Genomic DNA, 18,522 nt, shown 5'->3' on the forward strand with positions numbered 1-18,522 from the left:
TTTTTTTTTTTTTTTACGTGGAAAAGAATTAAACATTTTAATTTACAAAGTCGTTTTAATTCAGTTTTGGCAATACATTTAAGTGATTGCCTTCAAATAACATGGTATATGCATATTATACATTATTTGTTTGTGTTATTTTCATTAAACTCAAAACGCGAACATATTGTTCTAAATAAAGTAAGAAAAACTAAAAAATATATTAAAAATGCTTAAAAATCCACCAAAATTAGGCCTCTCAAACGCCATGTACGTTTTTTCAGACGAAGCCGGAAGTGCTGAGCAGTGAACGCTCTCGCGCGGCTCGTCCTCCGCCGCAGTGGGACGAAGCGGAAGAGCCTCCTCTCGGCTGTGTTGTGCTCGTGTCTGCTGCAGCTCCTCGGAGGGGAAACATCGTCTTTGTTCGCCGTGTTTACATCCGAGTCCGGAGCTCAGAAACAGCACCGGACCGCCGCAACACCGGGAGGGGATGGAGCCTCACGGCAGAGACGACCCAAAGGGACCGGTGCTTCACATCGTGGTGGTCGGATTTCACCACAAAAAGGGCTGTCAGGTGCGTGAACCCCTGCTCTGTGCTAGCCTAGCTTACTGCTAGCTAGCTATCTCTTCCTTGTGGATTGATTTTCTTTAAAAAAGGGTCATTTCCGCTGTTTGTCCGTCTGTCCTGCCGGCTGTGGAGCCTCATCCAGCTGACTGACGGTGTCTCTGTGGCACTGTGCAGGCAGCAGCCCTGCAGGCTGAGCCGCTGACATGCAGTGAAGGGAGGTTTGTGTTTAACATCAGCTGTTGGCTCTGGGCTCACAGGGTTATGTAACATGTGCTCTGCTGCCAGCCTGGACATCTTTTCACTTCAGTGTGCTCAGCAGCAGCGCTGGGTTTGTATCACAGGCTGTTCTCAGAGCTCCTGGATCCTCTGTCTGTCTCTGCACAGGACAAGATTTACCTCCCTGTTATTAACGTGGCTGTCAGATAGAGCCGGCTGATGCAGCCCCTGGATGTCAGCAGTGAGAGGATCATTTGGGGATGACTGCTGGTGCTTTAATCCAGCATTTAATCTGAGTTAAGACTGTGTTTGATATTTATAAACAGCCAGTTTCCCCTCAAGAAGTGCTGCAATCAACTGCAGCACACATCGAAGTTGAGACATGTGTGTGTTCTTGTTGTGAAGTTGTGTAATTTGTTTCTCTTGCACAAGAGATTAAACTTACTGAACAGATAAAACACAAGGAATTAATTGTTTCACCAAACAGTGATGCTAAAAGGAAGAGTTCACCAACATATCCTGTCGACTCACCTGGAAGAAAAGAAAAGAAAACTTAAAAAGGCTCCTTTCAGCTTGTCTGGTGTCTCTAAGCCCCGAGATTTATCCGAAAAGATGTTATTTACAAAGGTACGTGTGCAAGATATCAGCTAATAAAGCCACCCAACAAATATTTTTATAAGTGATTAATCTGCACATTATTTTCACAAGTAATCGTCTCATCGTTTGGTCTTTAAAATGTCAAAAAACTGTGAAAAATCACCACATCAATCATCAGCGACGCCTTCAAATGCTTCAACAAACAGTCCGAAACCAAAAGACCCAAAGAAAAGCAGCAACTCCTCACGTTTAAGAAGCTGGAACCAGCAAATGTGACATGTTTTATTGAAAAGCGATCAATATCTCATCAGAGTAGCTGGAAATTAACTGTCTTTGTATCGACTGCTGGATTAATCGACCAGAGTAAAGAGTGAAACTCTGGCACAGCTGTGACATTTCTCTCAGACATCAGCCGTCTGCCTCCTGCACGACGACGGCAGCAGCGTTTAACACCTGCTAATCAGTGAAAGTGCACGTGAGGCGCTCGCTGCGATCGCCTCTGATGCATCTCCTACAGTCATAAAGTTCACAGGCCGTAAAGCTGAACACTGAGCCCCGTTGTCGTCGCTGCTCTCCATCTGGAGCGACTCTGTGAGCAGCTGCTGTTCAGAGGCCGAACGTGGAAAAGACATTTTCTGGTGTAAAAGCGAGACAGCGGACGCTCTTTGTGTTGGGGCTGTTGCCTCTGGGCGGTGCAGGTTATCTGATAGGGGTCAGCGATCTCCTGCTGGGTATCAGATCAGGTTCTGGCTCTTTAATCCGTCTTCTCTTTCAGCCTCTCTGGACCCCCCCTCCTTCTGTTATTCACCTGCCCCATCTGTTTCTCTGGCAGGAAGCTGATTGAAGAGATGTGTTTTTATTGGAGCATCGCTCCTCCACAGTCAGCAGCAGCGCCTCGCCCTGAGGGAGTGCACTCTGCTCCGGGGCGAAGCATTGTTGCGTTCAGGACCAGCAGGTTTCAGGTTAATCTTGTCGGAGATTAACCGTCACCGCTGGCAGGAGGCTGCGCCTCGGAGAGGAGCTGCAGACTGCTTCTTCTTTAGCTCGGTGGAAGCAGAATAAAGTTCACACATCATAACAAAAGAGAAAAACCTTCATAATCACACAAAAAAGAGTGAAAACATATTAAAATAATGCAGACAGACAGGGAACAAGTGTGTTTTTAAAGCAACATATGACAAGTAAAGTGTTTTATGAAGAGGTGACTCCTCTGCAGAGCCTCAGACCTGCAGGAGGAAACTCTCCCATGACCGAGATGTTAATGAAAAGCTTCTGACTGTGTCTCAGGTTGAGTTCTCGTACCCGCCGCTGCTGCCAGACGAAGGTCATGACAGCAACCTGCTGCCAGAGGAGTGGAAGTACCTCCCTTTCCTGGCTCTGCCTGACGGGGCGCACAACTACCAAGAAGGTACGTCACACCCACAGTGTGTGTGGTTTCAGAGGGTGGAGGGAGCGAAGCTGTACACAGATCAGCCACAACATTAAAACCACTGCAGTCTGCACAGCACCGCCCTCGAGGCAGACTCGCGGACTTTGCGTGCATTTTGTAGGGAGCGATGGAGTCCAGACGTTTCTATCTGTGGATGTTTATTGTTGAGTCACTACAGGCGGTTTTTATCTGAACTTGTCACCCAAACCTGCAAAGAAACATCTGGATAAAGTCAAGCTGTAGTTAAAGAAGAACTGACAGTAGGCAGGACGAATGTAATGACGGCAGGAGCAAGATTATTTAAAAACTTATTGTTCATATGGTTAAACAACTCCCACAATGCACTACTGCAGCCTGAGAGGCAAAACCCAGGGCGAAGAGCAAGCTGCTCGCTGCATCACTCACTTTCAGGCCCACAGCAGTGACTGAAGCTGGTCCCTGTGCAGCCGTACCAGTTAATTCATTCATTAAATCAATCGACAACTATTTGGATAATCGATCAATGACTCCAGCTTCTTGAATCTGTGCCGTCTCCATGTTTTAATGCATTTTATTGCCTAAAAACAGTCCAGTCTCATCCCTGCAGCCTTGTTTAGTTTGTATTTACAGATTTTATGCATCTATTTGGTGTAAAAAAGCCACTTTGAGTCCATTATTGAGTTTTTAAACAGGGTAAATGGAGTCAGAAAGTCGTTTTTGGACCTTTTCTATAGAAGTTGACGCTGAAGGGATGAAGCTGTGATACTCTCTGTAAAAGCAGGTGTAGTCTGAGCCTGCAGGCTGCAGAGAGAGAGCAGGACTGAGCGGCAGCAGCGAGCTGACTGTCTTCTTGGCGATCTGTCCCGTGTGTTGTGGCTGCCGTCATGTGACAGTCCTGTGGTTCACCGCTGCTGTTCATCCTGTCCTGGGAAGGCAAACAGCAGGAACTGAGTCAGAGCTCAGCTGAATACACCCGTCAGCAGAGGATCTGTCTGCTGCTGCTGCTCAGCTCAGAGTCGCTCCTGCGTCTGCTTTTCTTTCCATTTTCACTTGGAAGAAATTGAATCGGTCCCTGCTGTGTGTTATAATGTGTTTGCTTTGTTTCTGCTGCTCCAGTGTGTGTTGTGTGTTGTGTGTTGTGTGTTGCCGGCTGTCAGCGACGTGACAGACTCCCTCTGCACTGCGGCTCATAAAAGCAGCAGTCACACTGATATGAGCGGGTTGTTGCTCATATCGCTCCTGTTAACGTTACTAAAGATTAACAGAGTCATCACACGAGCACACGCCTTCAGACGGTTTATTGTCGACTTCCTGCATCTATCAGTGGAAAAAGCTCCCGTGTGCGTCTGTTTCGAAGTTTTAACGTCAATTCGGGAGCCATTTTGGAGCCTGTCCCTCCAGTTTCATACTCCACATGAGCACTGAGCAGGTTTTAGATAGGTGCCGTTAACTGTTTTTGTGTGTGTGTGTGCTTTTGTCCCACAATGCACTGCTCACAGGGGAAATGCTAGGAGCTGCTGACAGCTGCCAAATAAGATAAGAAAGGTATTGATCAACGAGGAGGAAACTCAGGTGTCGCAGCATCACAGAACAGAAAGAACAGTGCACGATGGAAATAGAGGAGCTAGAGACGCAGACTGAAGAACAATAAAACAAGACGATCAACAGCGTCAAGTCTCAGATCTCAGAAAGCAGAATCGGCTTCTGTTCCTGAAAACGTGAACCCTGCAGCCGGCCGTGCTCGTGGCTCGCTGCAGCTGTGGCCTCCGTCCAGATGCTCTGTCGCTGCCCGGCCTCCGTCGCCTCTCGTTAATCTCTGACGTCCAGTCTGACCTCTGTGACTCCGCGGCCGTCTCGTCCAGAGGAGATCTTAACCACGTTATGCATCGCTCCTCATCAGAGGGAACGGAGGCTGACAGTCGTGACATTTCCTTCACTGTTGACTTGTGTCAGGCGATTAGCGATAACGATCGGGAGGAAGTGCTTATGTCCTTTGTTCTTCCTCACATGGATTCATGACCTTAAAGAAAACATCACACTGAACGCGCATGTTAACACGACTCTCCTGTTGTTTTGCAGACACTGTGTATTTTCACCTGCCGCCGCTCAGCGGAGACATGAAGTGTGTTTACGGAGTTTCATGTTATCGCCAAATAGAAGCAAAGGTCAGTCAGAGATGTTTCTTCTTATTACTTTGTGTCTTTTTCATTGCTTGCTAATAAATAAAAATCATCCCAATCCAGTTGAGCCGTCACTCCTTCTCGTTCGTCTAATGTCCACATACTTTTGTCCTCATCACTGCTCTCTTCTTCGTGTGTCCTTGATTTGATTGGAGGCGAAATGACGACATTGACTTCCTGTTCTATTTGTGTCTGTCGTGACGTCACCGTGACGTTGCTTCGTGAGCTCGTGTGCCGAGCGATGAGTCACGCAGCGGCCTCGCTCTGATCTCCATCATCTTTACTTTCATATTTTTTAATCCCTCCTCGCTCAGGCCCTGAAGGTCCGACAGGCTGACGTCACCCGGGAGACGGTTCAGAAGAGCGTCTGCGTCCTCAGTCGAGTGGTGAGTGAAGATTTAAAGCTTTACCTGCTGGATTTAACGAAACGCGGCCCGTGACCTCACCACGGTCGTGTGACGTAGCAGGAGCAGGGAAATGTTTGATCCGTTGTGGGAAAGACTTTTTATTTCTTCTCCGTGATGTCCTCTTTCATGCGTCCCCACAGAGATTTAAATGACTCGCAGACAAGTTTTAATGACGTAAAGTGAATTCACTACGAGCCTGTTGAGACGACTCGACCCCGGATGAGCCGTTAGATATCCTGAGCTGAACCTCAGCCGAGAAATCACCTTTTATTTCTCACTTTATGGGTGAAATACTGTTATTACCACCAGACATTGAGTATTACAACATTTAGGGAAGGGAGTTTGTCATACTATATTCACTTTAAATAATATTGTGATATTTTAAGGCTGTATAGCGACACACTGTATATATCTCGATGAAATCACTTCATAAAGCCTTGATTTTACCCTTTGAACTCAAAATAATCCACCGGTGCCTGTTTTGGTGTTTTGCTTATTAAATGCTACATTTTCCTTAAAATCTGAACCAACCGCAGCTAAAATATTATGTCCATGAACAATAACAAATGATAAAAGTATTGAAATTATGTCATAAATAAGAAAAAATATAAAAATCATGTTTTTTTAAATCAAAATTTGCTATTTCCAAACTGCCTAGACTCGTATATTTGCTCATTATGATGTTATTTTCAATTGCTCATTATGCTCACAACTACAAAATACACTTAAATCAAAATAAACACAGTGTTCAACACTTAAATGGAGACAAAATAGCATCAAACTGGGATGAGTGACACCTTATTTGACCAGTCAGGTGCGTCTACGCCCGCCCTGCAGCCTGCAACAGCCAACGGGTGTTTTCACAGACGGGAGACCGACTCCTCTTTCCGCCTCCTCTCTCTCCTGAGCCAATTACACACCAGCTTCCGGATGATTGATGCATCATATAGCCAATGAGATTTAAAATCTGTGAATATATAATTAAAATGTGTTTTGAAGCCTCCACGCTGTCGAAGTTTATCTCTTTTTAAGCAATTTTCTCTTTTAATAGGCTTTTTCCCCACCTCAGCACTTGTTTTAGACTATTTTATATGCATAAAGTGAGTGTAAATAAGGAAATAAAGAAGTTTAATGAGTTTAATGTTCCTGTTAATCTCAGGCAGGGGGATTGTGAAGCTCACAAAATGGCCTTTTTTTGCTAAACAACAGGATAATTCCTCATAAAAACACGTGAAGTGTTGATTTTCAGTGATATTGTTATTAAATTTGCACGATTTAAGGCTATGTGATGTGGACCCAGTGTGTTTTCAAGCTAGTAGGGGCAGCTACAGGTCTGATCTGCAGGCGAGAAAAACAAATAATTCAGTGTGTTGATCGATGGCAGTAACTCTAACGAGCCCAGAAGTAAAGTAAAGTGAGGATATCATGTGTGACCACATCCTGTAAGAAGAAGGTAATGAAGCGTTGTTGTTTTGGTAGAAAACATGAGACACAAGTGAGTTATGAAGGTTTTTGTGGCTCCTGTGATGTGCTGACTGTTTGTTGTGATCTGCAGCCTCTCTACGGTCTGCTTCAAGCTAAACTACAGCTCATCACGCACGCCTACTTCGAGGAGAAAGACTTCTCGCAGATCTCCATATTAAAGGTGAGATCATCTGAAACCGTCTGTTAGTCTGTTACTGTTTTTCTGTTATCAGCTTCACTCACTTCCTGTTTCCTCCTCCGACAACCCCGCAGGAGCTGTACGACCACATGAACGGCTCTCTGAGGGGTTCGGCTCTGGAGGGATCACAGGTTTATCTTGGTGGGTGAAGTCCAGAACGCACTGTTGCATCTTATTTCACCATTTACACTCAATCTCTGAAAGAAAACAACATTTACAGTGAACAGTTACCAATGTAGGCCACATCTTTGTTGCTTGTCGCCAGACTCCCTTTGAAAATCGCTCAATTTTGTGAGTTTTGGCTTTAAGAGAAACTTTAAAAACTTTATAAAACTCAGTTTACAACAAATTCTTAAATATTTGGGCCTTCTTGTAAATTCGGCAAATGTTCTACATTAAGTTTATTTCCTCCTTTTGTGTGAAAAGCATCATGTCTTTGTGTGTTTGTTGGCACGTAGAGCAGGGAAGTGAGATCTGATATGTGGGATCCTTGTTTTCTGGAGCGTTTAGAAAAAAAACAGACAATAAAGGCGATCTCGTCTACCGGCAATAGGAAAGGAGCCAAACGCCTGTTTTTTGGCAAATTTACCTGCATTAAAAATCTTGCATATAAGTGCAAATGTCGTATAACACACAACTGGCAGAAAAAGTTTATTTTGGCTAAAAACTGAGGAGATTAAACACAAATTCTGGTGCACATTTAAACAAAGTATGAGGATAAAGACAAAGGTGTTGAAAGTATGTGTACGTTTGTTAAATAAAATATTAGTACGTCCAAGTAAAGCGTCTTAAAATCACATTAATAAAACATTTTGACGTGTTTTCTTGCTCCAGAGACGCAGATAATGATTCCCGTCAGCTGTGAACTTCACAAAAATGTCAGAAATGTTGAATTCCTCATTGACTCTTGTTTGTGTCCTCAGGTTTGTCTCCCAGAGATTTAATTCTGCACTTTCGACACAAGGTAGAAAACACAAACCGAACCGTGACGTTCCTGCCTGGTTGTGTAACAATGTCAGTGATCCTGTTACTTTCTCCTTCACAGGTTCTCATCCTCTTCAAGCTGATCCTGCTGGAGAAGAAGGTTCGTTCTTCTCCGTCATGATGAGAAAATGTTTGAAACATGACGCTGAACGTCCGTTTTAATGATTTGGTTCATTGTGTTTGCAGGTGCTGTTCTACGTGTCTCCTGTCAACAGACTAGTTGGAGCTCTGATGACGGTTTTATCACTGTTTCCAGGTCAGAAACGGCCAAATACATGAAGAAAATAAACTCATACAGGAAACGTCCAAAGTTTTATTTAGTCTTTGTCAATCTAACGAGCACGAGGAAGCACTGGTACGTGTGTTTACTGAGACTATGGTGTCGCCTACGGAGGACCAGAACTGCCAAAATCAAAAAATGATAAATTAATATGCCTTTAAAAATAATGTTAAATAAATACAGGAGCAAATTAAAACATAAATATCCATTTATGTCACATTATATTTAGTAATTAATGCCTTCGTTTTGTGTCAGTATTATCTTTAGTGTGTTTAATGGCTTATTTATTAATGATTTATTAATTGTTTTATACATTTTGGCAGTTTGAGTTCTCGATTGTATTATTAATAAATATTATAAATATTAAACTAAAGCTAGAAACTAGAAAACACACTGGAAATAAAAATAAAAAACAAAATAATGATAAAAACTAATTGAAGAAACCAACTATTATAACTATGATCTGTACGGATCAAAATCATTTGTTATTTCTTCTTCAAGCATCTGAAGCCTCACATGAAGCTCTGCAGACATCAGTGAACCTGGCAGGCAGCTAAAGGCTAACTGGATTAGCTGTAATGAAATAAAACAGCACTGACATTCTCATTTTGCTCCGACGGGTTCAGGTATGATCGAGCACGGCCTGGTGGACTCGTCCCACTACAGGCCGAAGAGCAGCGTGTCGGAGGACCCGAGCCTGGTGGAGAGCGTCTCAGGCGCCGAGGAGTTCGTCTCCGTGTCCGTCACCGACATCGCCAACACGGCGCTGGAGCTGGAGGCGGGCGAGCCTGCTGCAGAGTCCCTGTCCTCCGGGAACAGCGCGGAGGGGGACAACCACCTCCTCAAACCGCCGTCGCGCACCTCGCCGGAGTCCTCCGAGAGCGACTGGGAGACTCTGGACCCGAGCGTGCTGGAGGAAAGCGGTCCGAAAGAGGCGGCGGAGGGGAAAGAGACGGCCGCTGACCTCCCGGACGCCTTCGACTCCAAGCCGGGGACGCCCATCACTGTGCAGCCGCAGTCCGGCAACGGTCAGGGAGGCGTGGTCCAGGGTCTGGTGTCGGGTCTGGAGGAGGATCAGTACGGCCTGCCGCTGCCCATCTTCACTAAGGTGACTCTTGTTGTAATTCAGATGTTTCACTCGAGCGGAGTTTGAACAAAGTCTTGCTGAACTTGAATCTCCCTTCCGTCCCGTCAGGGTTACCTGTGCCTGCCCTACATGGCCCTGCAGCAGCATCACCTGCTGTCAGACGTGACGGTGCGCGGCTTCGTCGCCGGGGCGACCAACATCCTCTTCCGGCAGCAGAGGCACCTGAGTGACGCCATCGTTGACGTGAGTGCTGCGAGTATGAAATGTAGATATTTTGGTTTCACGTGGAAACATTAACCCGCCGGGCCCGAGCAGGTTCTGGACGTTTTTTACTCACTTTTGACTTTTTACTGCAAAATATAAATATTAATCCTGCAGCTCTGCTGAAGTCAAGAACTCAACATATCTCTATATCTGAGCGTTTAAGTGTTATATAAAGGATAAAACCTTCCCTCTCCTCCTGTAAACAGTCTTAATTCATTGTTTTCACAGGATTTTGTTCGTGCACGTGTTTTATTTTTGCAGATATTTTAAATGAGACATGACAGAGGCGTTCGTCCCACATCGTTTATTTAAAGACTGTTGGAAATTTGAAAATCCAACGTTAATTTCTATTTTTTACCGTTTCTGGCCGTGATGCATTTAAAGAAAACATTGTTATTAAATGTTTAATAACTTTTGAACAGCTGGTCTGATCCACACGCTTTATAAACGTACGTAAAGCCTCGTTTCTCGGCTGTTCAGCTGTATCACATGCTTTGTTTGGGCCTTCAGGGCCTCCGTACTGAAACTCTTGTAGTTTCTTCCTCTGGACTTTTGTTGTTCATGTTCAGTGGATCATATATTTCTTGCTTCAGTGTCCTCTGTTATGATTTAATAACCTTTTCATTGGCTCTCTGAACGTTTTCAGTCACATCTACATGGTCGGTAAATGTCCTGTAAATGTAACTTGCTTTGGAAAGGTCAGACGTCTTTAAATAATAAGAAGATAAACGTCCTGAGGTTCTGACCGAGTTCACAGTAAAAACGCTGGGACGTTTGTGTTTTGTGTCGCAGGTGGAGGAAGCTGCCGTCCACATCCAGGACCCCGAGCTCCGGAAGACCCTGAGCCTGACGACGGCAGACCTGCGTTTCGCCGACTACCTGGTGAAACACGTGACGGAGAACCGCGACGACGTTTTCCTGGACGGGACGGGCTGGGAGGGCGGAGACGAGTGGATCAGAGCCCAGTTCACCCTCTACCTCCACTCATTACTGTCCTCGGCGCTACAGGAAGGTGGGAAGACTCAGACAGGAACTCCTCCGTCACTGTGTCTCTGTTTGCTTCTCACGTCTTTATTAACGGGCTGTTTCAATTACTTAACAATCAGTTTAATGAGATTAATCCAGAATATCTGCAGGCAGCAAGAGTCTTTAAATACATTTGAGATTAATTGAAGTATTGTTTAAAGTACAGTACTTTATAATGATTTCATTTAAAAGACCTGCTTCAACTGTTCAACCATTTGTATGTTTTTTAGACTGATTTCCTTTATTTTCACCACAATTTGATGAACGATTTCATTGTGTTTGTGCGGTCAAACAGTCGTAAACTACATTCAGGAAAGCTCCCGTATCTGAGCTGTGACAGTCGGCTGCTGGAGAACAAGCTTTCTATTAAAAAAATAATCCTTTAAAGTCAAATTTCTGCTTTAAAATGTCCAAGACCTGATCATCCGACACGACAGGACACAATGCAAACATCCATCCCAGTAAAAATAATTACATCAAACAATAAAATACATAAATATCAGTGGAAAATGGGAGGAGGGAATAAAAATAGACAGCGACGACATACATGTAGAGGTCGGGGGAACAAACGTGGGTCGGCAGGTGAATAGAGGAAACATCTGGATTGGAGGTGTTTTCCCTGAACTCATGGAAATACTGAAACTGATTGTTACTCTGGAAATGAAGGACGAGAACTGAAAGAGTTTTCAGGACAAAAAAAACAAAAGAAAAGTATAAAATATCTCCTTTTTCAAAACAAAACAACATGTCCAAGACCTGTAAACACACGTTAATGCTTAAAAATGTCAGAATTACCCTTTAAATCGTCGGCCTTTAACACACCCGACCCGCTCACTTCTTTATTTGAGTCGGGTTGAGTTGATTCTGCTTCATGCTGATGTATTTTCTGCTGTAAAGACTCGGCGCAGCTGTAATCGTCACGTCACGAGCACATAATTAACTTTGTTGGAGAAAATGGCTGCTGATCGCCGTCTCCTCGTCTGTCTTCTGTCTCTTGTCGTCTCCGTCCAGATAACGAGCGGCTGCTGGCTGATTACAGCGCTCCGTTCATCACGGCCTGGAAGATCTCCCACAACTACCGAGTGTGGTACAGCAACAAGCACCCCGCCATGGCCGCCATCACCCCGGGGTCAGTGGACGGGCGGGAATCTGACGGGACCAGAGTTTCCATGACGACTTGAGTGTCATTAGTGTTAAGACATCTGTGTTTCTTCCTCTGTTGCAGACACCCGTTCCAGGGCCAGTACAGCGTGGCAGACGTGAAACTACGACTCTCACAGTGAGTCTTCTTCTGTTCCTGCTGCTTCCTTTCATTCATCGTCGTGTAAATCTGCCCTCAAACGCCTCAGCAGCGTCAAATACGGTAACATGTGAAGACACAGAAGGTCGTAAACAGCAGATGAAACCCTGCGGGGACACACGAGCAGAGCTGTGACCTGTTTTTCATTCAGACTTCATTGTATCAGATGACTCGCTGCAACACCAACACGTGCCTGCTGCTGCCCTCTTGTGGTGACAAGATGCTAGAAAACATGACACACACGAGCCTCCAGCCTCTCCAGGTATAAGAAAATGTTACAAACAAGGAAGGAAATATTAAAAAAGCCTTCATCATGATGCTTTATCATGAAAACTCCAACATGTTTCAACCACCAGGGCTCCTGTTTCACTCTCAGACACATGACTGTGCTTTTACTCTGAAGGAGCTGAGAGCAGATAAATCCCTCGGCGTGTGTTAGAGATTTTAATTCATCTCTGTTTTGCTTTTGGACGCAGATATGTCGCTAAACTTTGGTCAAAATGTTCCTGATATTGTTCTGTTGACTCGTACACAGAGATTATTTTAATTACGGTGATCTGAGAGCAAGAATTAAGCTGCTAACGAGCAAAAATCAGATGTTGTTTAAAGTTTAAAGTAATGACCAGCTGTTTGTTAACTGCTTGTTGGAGTTGAAACCTCCAGAACTTTAACAGAATCTCTTCAGAATAAAAGACTTTGAGGTGGCTGCTCTGACTGACAGTTAACAGTGTCAGAAAATACAGTAAATAAGTAAAGAAAACAAAAATATGTAAGTCAGTTAAACTGTCTTTAAGTCGGTGTCGTGCTGCAGCAGGAAGTGATGTCACTACATGTGTTTGTGGTGGATGTAGCAGCTCGGGGGGGGGGGTCGAGGCGTCGGGGGGGTCTCATATCAGCTGAACTCATTAATTATGAGCGAGTTTCATTCTCAAAAAAGCCGAGCTGGAGACGTCTTCAGCCTCGGCTCCGGTTTCGGTCCGGCAGAGCGTGAGGACGAAAGGCGACTCCGAGCGCAGCTGGAGAGCCAGGTCTAGTGTTTCAGATAAATGCCACGCACGCACACATACACACACACACACACACACGTAGTCAAGTGTGTGTGTCCATCCCTAACTTCGCTTCATGGCGAGGACACGGTCAGATCTGCTCGGCCGTGATGACGCGGAGCTCTCGCTTTACCTCCGGGTGTTCGGTGACACGGCCTCCGTGAACTTTGTCGTAAATCCTCAGTAAACAAAACAACTGCGGACCGTGGACCGAACAGAACCAGACATCTGAAGGAGTCGCCTCACACACACACACACATTTGAGATCATGTAAAGTGAAGGTCTTTGGATTTTAGATGGTTAGATGTTGATGTAGAGACGAGATTGCTGGTGTTTGTGGAGCAGGAGGGGGTTAGAGGGGCTCTGCTGGCCCTCGCTGCTCTATAAAACTCTGGATATAGCCGGTGTGGGAGTGTCGTGGATGATGTGGGGGTGATGTGGGGGTGATGTTGGGATGATGGGGGGTGTTGGGGTGTCGGGGTTGATGTGGGGTTGCCGGCAGGAAGTTTGGCGCTTGGCCATCGGAGCTTCTCAGGCAGTAAACTCGTCTCATTTCCTGCCTCAGCGTCGTGTCGGAGGACTTGGTTTCACCCGATCTGGAAAAGTGTGCGTGAGGTTTTCCTTCATAAACCGGAGGCTCGAGGGCACGTCGGCAGATAGACGGCTCGGTCTTCACTGCGATGCTGAACGTCAGAGACGAGTGTTTATTGACTGTCAGGAGCTCTGAAGGATGTTGAAATCCTCGTCAGCCGGACAAAAAACAGACTAACGGCAATTATCAATCCCAAGAATAATAAAGATGGACTGATCTGTTTCCACTCGAGCCTGAAAAACACAGATCTGCATTTTGCAAGTAGACTTTACTGTACATGTGTTAAAAACAGGTGCAGCTGTCAGACACCACCCTGTAGCTCTGAACCTGCACGAGAGAGAAGATACTCTCCACACCACCAGGTGGCGGTCGTCTGTACTCGTCATTCAAAAAGGGAAAATGCCTGCATCGTGCACCTGAACACTGGGTCACCTGGACTTTAGTGAGTCCGTCCTCTCGGCTCAGCTCATCAGTCTTTGTCCCCTGGAGAAACAAATAAACCCTTGTCCCTACGCATGACTTCCTTGTGAATGTGCTGTGTTGCATGTGTGTTATTGGAGCACCGGGGGGCGAACGCAGCCGACCCTCCTTGTTTTTCATGCGTCCCCGTCGTCGGCGCTGGACAAAGAGCAGCCGGTGGCAGCGGAGTCACGTGACGAGCTGCTGCACGGCTGCAGGCGGACGCTCACTGTCGGAGGATCTGTCTTTATTGTGGGCGCAGCGCTGCGTAAGGAGCTGTTTATTTGGGTCAGCCGGACGAGATCACTGAGGCTCGGAGAGGAAACTCCAACAGACAAAGTTAAATAAGATCATTTTACCACAGTGTTTCCATTATTCCAGCCACAACAGCTTCAACGCCATTAACATTTTTTCCACACTGGAGCGTCTCACACTTCCAGAATATGAAGGAAGACATTTAAACCTCGATTCTGGACGTCTTTGACCCGTTTTAAACACATTTTCCTGTAATTGAGGTCAAGTTTGAAGCTTTGTCATCACAATAAATATAAAATTCAGCACTGCAGGTCTTTTACTTTGAAAAATAAAGACAAAAGGAAGTGTTGGCACGGCTCAGGACGGATTCCTGTCGGAGCAGCCGGATTACGGATCCTAGCAACAAGCGCCTAGCAACCCCCTCGGCTTGTTTGGTCGGATCCACTCGGCGTCCACCGTGAGTGACGGGCGCCGCGGGACGCCCCGTCTGACTGCGAGACGCCACAGAAGGCAGCGAGTCGTGGTGCCAAGCTCACGCTCCGCCGGGCTCAGAGCGGTGTCGTGTTGATGCTGTCGTCAGATACACACACACACACACACACACACACACACACACACTCTCTGGTTTCAGGTTTCACACACTTCAGTTTACTCTGAATCTCCACAGTTGCTTCTATTTACTTCTGTCAAAGACGGATCAGGACGTAAGAGCATCAAGTTAAAGTCTTCACTTCGTCTTTAAATCCTTCCTTCAGTCAGAACCAGTCTGGACCCATATTTACCCTCGTCGCAGAGCGATTTCTGTCTTTCCTGTCCCGTCTGTGCCGCCTCAGAGAGACGCTGCTTCGTCCTCAGATCCGGTGCAGATGATGTGAGATTCCTGCTGAATGTCAGGTCAGCGGGGATCCGTGTGAAAGGTTGCGATGTTGGACTGGCACCAGGTTCAGATAAAGCCGGGTCGCATTTAGCCGTCCCATTTGTTGTGAAACGCAGCCGTCGCTCGGCTCTTACATAATCCCGTAGTTTCCACGTAGTTTGTTTCCTGGAAAGAAGGAAGATTTCCTACAATGTCACACGAGGAGGAGGAGGAGGAGGAAGTGTTTCTGAACCCTCTGTTGTTCTTGTCTTCTCCTGCAGCTCGGTGCAGAACAGCGAGAGAGGGAAGAAGATCGGGAACGCCATGATCACCACCAGCCGCAGCGTCGTCCAGACGGGGAAGGTCGTAGGTAAGAAACCTCGAAAACAATGAGTGTTTTGTTGGTTTGTGACCAGGTTTACACAAAAACTACCAAACAGATTTCCACAACATTTGGATGGAGGATGAGTCTCGGTCCAGAATAGCGCTCATTAACTTTTGGTGCGAATCCTGATAAAGAGACAGATCCAGGAATGTTTAAAACGTCGTTAGCATTGCGTTTGCCGATTTAAATATGTTTTCATTAGGTTTGATTCTGTCAGATGTTAAACATGACAGCAGGACACTAACTTTCCCCGAAGAGAATCCGTCTAAAATCAGAAAATTAGAGATTTAATTCAACTTTCTGATTAAAGAAGTTGCTTCGTCACATTGAAGCCGAAAAAGCAAAATTATTTTGTAAATGTCTTTGAAAACCTTCTTTAGTCACGCTGTTCTCCACCTCTGCTCTCAGGTCAGTCGGTGGGCGGAGCGTTGACCAGCGCCAAGTCGGCCATGTCGTCCTGGTTCTCCACGCTGGCCCAGCCCGCTGCCGGACCCCCCCTGGACCCGGCCACGGAGGTGAAACCCTGAAACCGAACCCTCCTCGTCCGCTGATCTTTCGGCTGCTGTGAGCGAGTGAAGCCCGACGAGCTGCTTTTTTAATGAAGGACGAGATCTTCAGAATCAAGAACTATTAAAAAAAAACCCGGGACGCCGGTCTGGACAGGACTAACTGCACAGCCCCGTATCCACTGTGAGACTGCCGGCGCCGTCGATCAAAGAACCGGGCTTCGGAGCGCCCCTTGGTGTTTGCTGGATGCTTCCCTGTGAGAGACACTACAGACGCTGTCGTTTCACTTCTCTGCTGCATATTTCTAGAGTTCGTCCTGAGATCCGACAGTTTCTGAGAAAAAAAACCAAAATATAATAATAATCTGTCGCAGGATGTGACAGAAGAGCTGCATGATGAGCTGTGGCACCTTTTTACATTTTACATTCAGTCTGGCTCTGTGGTGACATGGTGGTTGTCGTGGTAACAGCATGAGTTCCTCAGTGAGCTTTAATCGTTTATGCTGAAATTAACAATTATCTTCGTTGTCGGTCAGTTTGTTAATTATTTCTCATCGATGGAGCCCAAAACGTATCAAATGTAGTAAAAACATGTAGCTCAACTAATAACAAATAAAAAAATCTGATTAATAATAATTAAAATGTAACTAACAGTAATGGATCAATTGGAGAGTCGACCAAACCGAACTAAAAATTTTAATTTTTTATGAAAATTTTGTACCATCCACCTTTTATATTTGCTTTTGTTTGATTAATAGTTAAATAAAATTATATTTGAGTTTATGGGACAAAAATCGCCTACAAAAAAGTAGTTAAAGGTTTGAAACGATTCAAATAAATTAGCTAAATAAATTAATTGAATGTTAATAAATATGTGTATTTTTCCTGAAACCAATAATTTGATTAAGAATAAAGCAGAAGCGTTCATTTTTACAAAATTGTAGTTTTCTGAAACATTTAAGCTAGCCAGAAAACACTAACAGCGTTAGCTTGCTAAAGCTACTTAGAAGTTTTTAGTTTGTTTTGCATTGAAAGAATATATTAACTCATACATGTGTTAAAATGTCAGGGATGAAACAACAAACTGCCACATTGTTAATGTTATGTAGACAGAAGCAGTGATAGCCCGCTAGCTGTGTTATTGTTAGCTTTGCGTGCTAAAATGTTTTAGCTAACGTTACAAGAGTTCTAGAGAAGTATGCAGTAACGATTAACATTTAATACACAGGCTAGTGTAGTTTTATCACAAACGTAAGCTTCAGAGAGGTAGCTAGCAAAAATGGCTGTGTTTAGCTAACTGTAAGCTAGCTAATGCGACTTGATCTTATATGTGCCACGAGTTTAAATTTTTGTTTTATCAACTGGTTTCTGGTAAAGGAAAGATAACTACAAGCTTTTTAGTGCTAACTCAAAGCTTCTTTTACTCTTGTTAAAAATCATTTTATGACATTGTGTCAGTTTCTGGGCTCCATACACGTCTTTTAAATAACTTTTTCTCTCCAAGCAACGATCCAAAACCCATAAAATACTGAATTTAAGACGATATTAAACAAATAAAAGCAGCAAATTTAGCATTTTGTGAGGCAGGAAACACAATATTTGGTATTTTCCTCGATAAATGACTTCCCGACTCGATCAGCTCTGCACTACGACATAATTTAAAAATGAAATGCTGTTACTGAAATAACCACGATGTTATTACTTGAATCCTCGTGTCCCTAACGCCTCCCTTAGTAACTATGAAGGAACCTGCACCCAGCCGTGTGTTTGACAGGGTTTAACCCTCATCCAGGCCTTTTTATAAACATATATATATATGGGGAGAACTATATTTAGTAAATCTGAAGATAGTTTAAGTCAGATATCTTATTTATTTGTTGTGTATAAACTTGTAATCTCATAAATGTCCCATGTTTTGTCACGACAACACTGGAACGAGTCGATACTGTTGTGTGTTTTTGCACAAAGCAGCCATTATATTGTATTTATGTGACTCTTTATGTTGTGTAACCGTCACGTCGAGGCGCTGACGGGATCTTTTTCTCCCTCCGTGCAACAAACGTTCGACAACTGTTGGACTGACAGCGGTCCGGTGAGCATGTTCTGTCCGGGTCCAGTGTCACAGCTGTAACGCTCGTCGTCCCTTTCGGGTCTTTAAATCTTTTAACGTCGGCTCATTTTTTTGCTTTTAAACGTTTCTCTGGTCGTCGGTTCACTTCTGGATTCTTTCTTTGTGACGTGTCAGAAAATATCGGCTCTAAAAAAGCTGCTTCTCGTTTCTTTTTGTATCCTCTGATGATATATTTTCATTTTGTATTTAAAAAGATTTGAATGTATCGTGAAGTTAAAACTCACAGAATATTTTTCTTGACAGATGCTTTTAATGTATTTGAGAAGAAAGTGATTATAAACTATATTGCTGTATTAAAACCATGATTAAAACGCAGCAGAGACTCTTATTTTC

The 18,522-nt window shown here is 44.6% G+C and overlaps 1 protein-coding gene across 1 annotated transcript; it reads left to right on the plus strand.

Moving 5' to 3' along the window:
* Nucleotides 1–296: 296 nt before the first annotated feature.
* Nucleotides 297–18,504, plus strand: avl9 (AVL9 homolog (S. cerevisiase)). Its single transcript, XM_084340540.1, has 16 exons — nt 297–553; nt 2,648–2,768; nt 4,848–4,933; nt 5,263–5,334; nt 6,911–7,000; nt 7,093–7,159; nt 7,942–7,982; nt 8,064–8,102; nt 8,189–8,258; nt 8,909–9,390; nt 9,478–9,612; nt 10,426–10,645; nt 11,671–11,788; nt 11,885–11,938; nt 15,449–15,537; nt 15,961–18,504. The coding sequence occupies exons 1-16, from the start codon at nt 470–472 to the stop codon at nt 16,077–16,079; spliced, it is 1,887 nt and encodes a 628-aa protein (XP_084196666.1). The 5' UTR covers nt 297–469; the 3' UTR covers nt 16,080–18,504.
* The last annotated feature ends 18 nt before the right edge of the window (nt 18,505–18,522 follow it).

Source organism: Pagrus pagrus (assembly GCF_965226575.1).
Source record: "Pagrus pagrus genome assembly, chromosome: 20".
NCBI lineage: Eukaryota > Metazoa > Chordata > Actinopteri > Spariformes > Sparidae > Pagrus > Pagrus pagrus.

What these genes read in the sequence shown, in the direction of transcription:
- avl9 (XM_084340540.1), top strand. Translation starts at nt 470, where the DNA reads ATGGAGCCTCACGGCAGAGACGACCCAAAGGGACCGGTGCTTCACATC. An exon ending in CGCTGCCCATCTTCACTAAG is followed by an intron (nt 9,391 to 9,477) that starts GTGACTCTTGTT and finishes CCGTCCCGTCAG; the next exon opens with GGTTACCTGTGCCTGCCCTA. An exon ending in GTGAAACTACGACTCTCACA is followed by an intron (nt 11,939 to 15,448) that starts GTGAGTCTTCTT and finishes CTTCTCCTGCAG; the next exon opens with CTCGGTGCAGAACAGCGAGA.